The sequence below is a fragment of the Larus michahellis genome, chromosome 1 (assembly GCF_964199755.1).
Source record: "Larus michahellis chromosome 1, bLarMic1.1, whole genome shotgun sequence".
Taxonomy (NCBI): domain Eukaryota; kingdom Metazoa; phylum Chordata; class Aves; order Charadriiformes; family Laridae; genus Larus; species Larus michahellis.
The window spans coordinates 213,261,488-213,268,097 of NC_133896.1; the positions used below are offsets into that span (position 1 = coordinate 213,261,488).

The 6,610-nt window shown below is 49.5% G+C and overlaps 1 protein-coding gene across 1 annotated transcript; it reads left to right on the forward strand.

Moving 5' to 3' along the window:
* The first annotated feature begins 4,120 nt into the window (after positions 1-4,120).
* Positions 4,121-5,741, forward strand: LOC141737979 (olfactory receptor 52K2-like). The gene has a single exon (XM_074572999.1). It carries the CDS (start codon positions 4,121-4,123, stop codon positions 5,153-5,155), a length of 1,035 nt encoding a protein of 344 aa, XP_074429100.1. The 3' UTR covers positions 5,156-5,741.
* Positions 5,742-6,610: the final 869 nt, after the last annotated feature.

The following is a 6,610-nucleotide window of genomic DNA, read 5'->3' on the forward strand; positions in this document are numbered from 1 at the left end:
TTGACCTGGGACTAAGGCTGTTAACATCCATCCCCTCACTGGGGTTGTTACAGAAGATGCCTGGAGAGGACTCAGGCCCTTGGGAACCCCCATCCAGGAGACTCCCGTCGGCTTTGCCTGGGGTGATTTATGCACCTGCCCTCACGCACAGGAGATGTTTCTTTCTCATCGCGAGCGTCCCTGAGGGTGGCAACTGTCTGCAAGCAGAGAGCAAGGTGGGTGGCTGTACGGCGGGTCCAGCATGTGTCAGGGCATGGCAGGAGGCTCCTGGCTCCCAAGGATGGGAGGCTGGTGGGACTTCAGCATCTCAGGTTGCCCAGAGAAGCTGTTTCTGCCCCATCCCTGGAAGTGTTAAAGACCAGGCTGAATGGGGCTTTGAGCAACCTGGTCTGGTGGGAGGTGTCTCTGCCCATGGAAGGGATTTGGACCAGATGGACTTTAAGGTCCCTTCCCACCCAAACCGTTCCGTGATTCTACGATTCTATGATCTGGTCTGTGTGCACTCATAATGTCAGTCAGTTAGAAAAAAAGAGGCTATTGCTGTAAAATCTTCTTTTAAAAGTAATTTTTTCAAAATTTTAAAGTTTCTTATCAAATGAAACTGCAGACCCAAGGCTGCAGAATTCCAATTCTTTAAGTATTTTTACGCTAAAAATAGGACTTGAGTTTAAAAAGTAAAAAAATAAATACCAATACTTTTAACCAAAACCGGAAACTGCTTGCTGCAAAAGAGTCTCCTTGTTTCTGTTTGTATAAATTAATCAATAATTAGCTAAATACACATTTTTCTGTAAAACAAACTAAATTTCCAACCACAGATAATGTTCTTAATCCCTTGCATACAACAGCGGGTGTCTGAATAGAAAGCCATGGGCACGCAGCCGGCGCAGGCAACACTCACCTTTGTGTCCCCTCCTGAAATAACCTTGTTTCAGGAGAGATGGGGAGGGACTCTGGATGAGGGCGGGGAGCCATGGGACGAGGGGGAAGGGGTTTCCACTGCAAGAGGGGAGATTGGGCTGAGATCTCGGGCAGAAATTCTTGGCTGTGAGGGCGGTGAGCCCCTGGCCCAGGTTGCCCAGAGAAGCTGTGGCTGCCCCATCCCTGGAGGGGTTCAAGGCCAGGTTGGCCGGGGCTTGGAGCAAGCTGGGCTGGTGGGAGGTGTCCCTGCCCAGGGCAGGGGGTGGCACTGGGTGGCCTTTAAGGTCCCTTCCACCAAAATCATTCTATAATTCCACAACTCTATGACCTCCATAGGAAAGTAAGTTTGACACGTGTGCTACACTGCAATGGGCAATGCCCCACTGCCACCGAGGTGTCTGTGGCAAGAAGGAAAGTGGTGCAAGGTGTGGGGAGAGCTCAGTCTGGAAGATGTGGCAAAGCAGGCATAAAATGTGACAGGAGAGCACAGGGTCCATTCCTTCAATTAAGGTATTCTGCATCCAGCACTAGTCAACTGTGAGGAGTGAGGAGGAATTAAAATAGAGGAAAAAAAAAGTTGGTGGTGCTAGGAACCGGTGGTGAGGATCTAAATGCATTTCAGCCTGCAGCACTGATTTTTTATTGAAGTTCCATTTCCCCAAAGCTGAGGGAATTTAGAGGCAGAGGGAATTTAGACAAGGAAACTGCAGAGAAAGTTAGGAGATGTTTTGAACAAGTCCAGCTAATGGCCAAGCCTGCTCCCCTGCCTGCCTGCGGAAAAGGAGAGCTGTGGGAAGCGAAGGGAGCACCGAGAGCCGCAGCCAAAGCCCTGTGGAGAAAGTGAGAAATGGGGACCTGGTCAGGGTCTGGTGGGAGTTAGCAGCTGTTCAGCAGAGACAGCAGATAAAAGCAGACAAAAACATCTGCCCCTCTGCATGGAGAAGAGAGGTCCATGCCTACCTGAAAGAAAGACAACCAGAGATTATTATCTCTGATCGTTAAAATTAGAGATAAATCTGATAAAATCATTATTTTTTTAATGTAATTTAACTGATTTGGTAGCTGAAGAGGATGTTAAATAGCTTCTGCTAGGAACAGAAAACAAATACAGCAGTGGGTCTGGGTAATTTGCACGAGGGAAAAAGCATGTCTGAGTTGGCCAAGGAGGTCTTTGGCCTGTTCTGCCAAACTTTTATGAGTCCTGGCATGCCGCGGTGACTGCAGATGCTTCCTCAGGCCATTGCTTTAGCGAGAAAGTGCGATGATGTGATTAGCTGCAGATTGCTTAGCCTGACGTCAATGCCCAGCAGAGCGCCCAAGAAGTTAACAGGAGATTTGGTCAATAGAGAATTAAAGGATTGGAATCAAATTAAATTATGGCAATCAGCGTGGCTTTGCAGGAAACAGCTCTTGTCAAACAAAGCTGATTTCATTTTCTGATGAGATAGCAAGTTTAGTCAATCAATGTGTGTTTGAATACACTACACAGAGTTATCTAAAAGAAATGTGCCTCCACCGCGCTGATTTCAGATGAGGAGCTGACACAGTGCGAGACCCGTGAAGCATCAGCAAAGCGGATGAAGAACTGGATGATTAAGAGACCTCAAAATGAAGCTGTCAGAACCTTCATCACAAAAATCTTGTGTTTCTGCAGGGATGCCACAGTGGCTGGCTCTAGACTAGAAGTTATTCTGTACGACTTTCATCAGTTGTCCCAAAATCAGCACAAATTGTGTCTCAAATAATGCCGGGGAAAGGCAAGTCAGGCAGAGCAGTCTAGAGAGACTGGCAGACTTGGCGTTCAAAGGAACTGCCTGCAATAAGGTAAATACCAGGGAAGGAGAGTTGGGCAGGTTTTCAGAGTGGAGCACTGTATCCTGGAGAACAGAGGCTCTGGAAAGCAGCTGACAGCACACTGAGAGGGTAACGCCAGCACCCAAAGGGCTAGTACCATTTTGGATGCATAAGAGGGAAATGGAAAATGTTGTATTGGAGATGTGAAAAAAAAAGCCCAAACCTCTCAAGAAGACAGAGAGTGGGACAGGCGAGTGGAGGTGATGAACTCGCAGTGCTCTAGGTGTTGAGTTTCTCAAGAATAACTCCTTGGTCATGGGCAGTACGTGCCTTCATGCGGTGGAGGTGCTCTGCCGTAAAGGGCCCTCTGGCCAAGCACAGGCAGGTGGGGGAGGATGCTGCGGCCGGGAGGAGTAGACAGATGATGTCAAATGGGAAGAAAAACACGTGACTGTAACCATGAGGATGATTAGCACTCGAGGCAAAAATCAAGGGATGGAGGTTCTCCAACTCTGGAAGCCCACAAGCCTGCGCTGGTGTGATTTCTCCTGGGAAAGCATGCTCTAGCAAATCCCGTGTTATTGGGCTCCAGAGAGGAAAAAAATAGGTGTGACTCCACTGTTTCTGACAGGACAACATTCTGCATTAGGTTGGCCTTCAGGCTCATGGGTGCATGAGTGTGGAGGAAGGTACCATGTTAATTGTACCCTCCTTGACCACGGCTAGCAGCTAGAGGCTGTCAATGAAGCTGTGTCCCCTGAGTGGCGGGTGACAGCTTGGAACATCATTTTTCTGGCTGCAGTTTCTCTCAGCCCAGTTTCGCCATGGACACGTTGTCTAGGTGCAGTTTCTGCATGACTCAAAGTGACAACAGGCTGGGACTTGTGTGGCCTGGACCCATACAGAGGGAGGGACTTGCTCCTTGCAGCAAGTCCTTAAGCCCTGCCATTGCACTGCTCATGAAGGCTGGGCAAGGGCCAAAGAGCCTGGGGGTCATTATGGCCCACTTCTGCCCACTGATAGTGGCGATAGTGGTTGGAAGCCACAACAGGACAGGACACCATGGTGCCAGCCTTTAGACAGACACACGTATGGCAAAAGCTAGAGGTAAATCAGAGGGACTGGAAGGAGAAGCAGAAGGGAAGGTGGCCCCACATGAGCTAGGACTCTCCAGTGATGTGTCCTCTGGAAAGCCCTGACCACAGTATCAGTTTAAAAGCCTGACTGTAGATAACACATTCTGAAAGTTTTTCCCCAAATAAATACAAGAAAATTGTGTCATGCTTGAGAACTCCAGTGTGCACAGTTTTATGATCAAACTGATGCCAGCAAAATCCCAACCTTTCTGTCACTGTTACAGGGAACTAAAGTCGGGAACAAACATGTGGCTTGGCCCACCTGCGCCATGTCAACCACCAACCATTCCTACACCAACTCTTTGCCTTTCCTCCTGATGGGCATCCCTGGCCTGGAAGCTCTCCACATGTGGATTTCCATCCCTGTCTGCTTTACGTACATCATGACCTTGCTGGGAAATAGCATGGTCCTTCTCGCTGTGAGGCTGGACAAAAGCCTCCATGAGCCTATGTACTATTTCATTTCCATGTTGGCTGTCATTGACCTCACTTTCTCAACTGCTGTAGTTCCCAAAATGCTGGGTGTGTTCTGGTTGGATTCAAGAGAGATTGGTTTTGAGGCCTGCTTCATCCAGATGTTCTTCATCCACACGTTCACTGCAGTGGAGTCAGGATTGCTCCTGGCAATGTCTTTTGACTGGTATACAGCCATCTGCAACCCCCTGAGATACACCACTATCCTAACAAGCTCAAGGACCATCCAGATAGGACTGCTGTCTCTGGCCAGGGGAGCTGGTGTCATGACACCTTTAATGTACCTCCTCACCAGCTTACCCTACTGCAAAACCAGAGTCATCCCTCATTCCTACTGTGAGCACATGGCCGTGGTGGAGCTGGCCTGTGCCGACCCGTCTATCAGCGATCTCTACAGCCTTATCGTGGCAACGCTATTGGTGGGGGCAGACTCTGTCTTTATCACCTTCTCCTATGGTATGATCCTCAGGTCTGTGATGAGGCTGCCATCCCAAGAGGCTCGTCTCAAGGCCCTCAGGACCTGTGGGTCCCATGTTTCCATCATCCTGCTGTTTTACATAGGAGGCCTACTCTCCATGTACTTGCAGATGTTCTCTTTTGGCTTGGCACCTCATGTCCAAGTCCTGGTGGCTGATTTCTATCTGACGGTCCCTCCCATGCTTAACCCCATCATTTACGGCATAAAGGTGAAGCAGATCCAAGAAGGGATCTTCAAACTGCTGCGGCAGTTGGCAGGACGCAGTATCTCACAAGCTGATAAAGACAGGTCAGATGCTGAGAGAGGGAGGCACCAGCAGAAAAGGATTTATCCCATCCTAAAGCAGGTGTGAAGTTAAGTGCAATGAATTATCTCCTAGAAATGTCCGTCTCCCTCCAGTGCCTAGAAAGGAAACCTAGACCAGGTGCTTAACTCACAGAATCACAGAATCTCAGAATCACAGAATCTTAGTGGTTGGAAGGGACCTCTGAGATCATCAAGTCCAACCACAAAAAAAAAAAAAAAAAAAAAAAAAAAAGAGCACCCACCTACTAAACTCCACACCCAGAACCCCACACACAACACCCCACCACAAACAATAATCTTGGGCACTAGAGCATGCCCTGAAGAGCCATGTCTACACGTTTCTTGAATACCTCCAGGGATGGTGACTCCACCACCTCCCTGGGCAGGCTGTTCCAGTGCCTGACCACTCTTTCAGTGAAGTAATTCTTCCTAATATCTAATCTAAACCTCCCCTGCTGCAGCTTCAGACCATTTCCTCTGGTCCTGTCGTTATTCCCTTGGGAGAAGAGGCCAACCCCTGCCTCTCTACAGTTTCCTTTCAGGTAGTTGTAGAGGGCAATGAGGTCTCCCCTCAGCCTTCTCTTCTCCAAACTAAACATGCCCAGCTCCCTCAGCCTCTCCTCATAGGACTTGTTCTCCAGACCCCTCACCAGCTTGGTAGCTCTCCTCTGGACACGCTCCAGCACTTCAATGTCTTTCCTGTAGTGAGGGGCCCAAAACTGAACACAGTACTCGAGGTGAGGCCTCACCAGTGCCGAGTACAGAGGCACGGTCACTTCCCTACTCCTGCTGGCCACGCTATTCCTGATACAGGCTAGGATGCTGTTGGCCTTCTTGGCCACCTGGGCACACTGCTGGCTCATATTCAGCCGGCAGTCAACCAACACTCCCAAGTCCTTTTCTGTCGAGCTGCTTTCAAGCCATTCTGCCCCAATCCTGTAGCACTGCATGGGGTTGTTGTGACCAAAATGCAGGACCCGGCACTTGGCCTTATTAAACCCCATACAGTTGGCCTTGGCCCATTGATCCAACCTGTCTAGATCCCTCCGTAAAGCCTTCCGACCCTCAAGCAGATCAACACTCCCACCTAGTTTGGTGTCTTACTGAGGGTGCATTGACATGCCAATAGCTTGCATGCATTAACTCTGACATGCCAATAGCTTATTCACATAAAACCAATGGGCCAGTCCTGACGGGTGCTGGGCGACTGTCCCTTTGGCCAATGTACTCCCGTTTTCCAAGATATCACTTGGAAATGTTACATCATGCTAGTTCTTTGATGTCACTAGCAGCGTTTCAGCCCCTGTGGCACAGGGCTGAATTGCCCCACAGACTGAAGTGCATCAGCCGGAGAGGACAGATCAGCCCACCAAGCACCAGAGAGGTGATACAGTGCTTCAGGTCCCCTGTAGAGGGGAGGAGAGGATGCCCCCACCCTTTCCTTGCTCACAAGGGATGGAAACGGCTCCCCCTGCATCTCCCCCACTCATCCATGCGAGAG

Coding starts and splice junctions, on each gene's coding strand:
- LOC141737979 (XM_074572999.1), top strand. CDS start 4,121: ATGTCAACCACCAACCATTCCTACACCAACTCTTTGCCTTTCCTCCTG.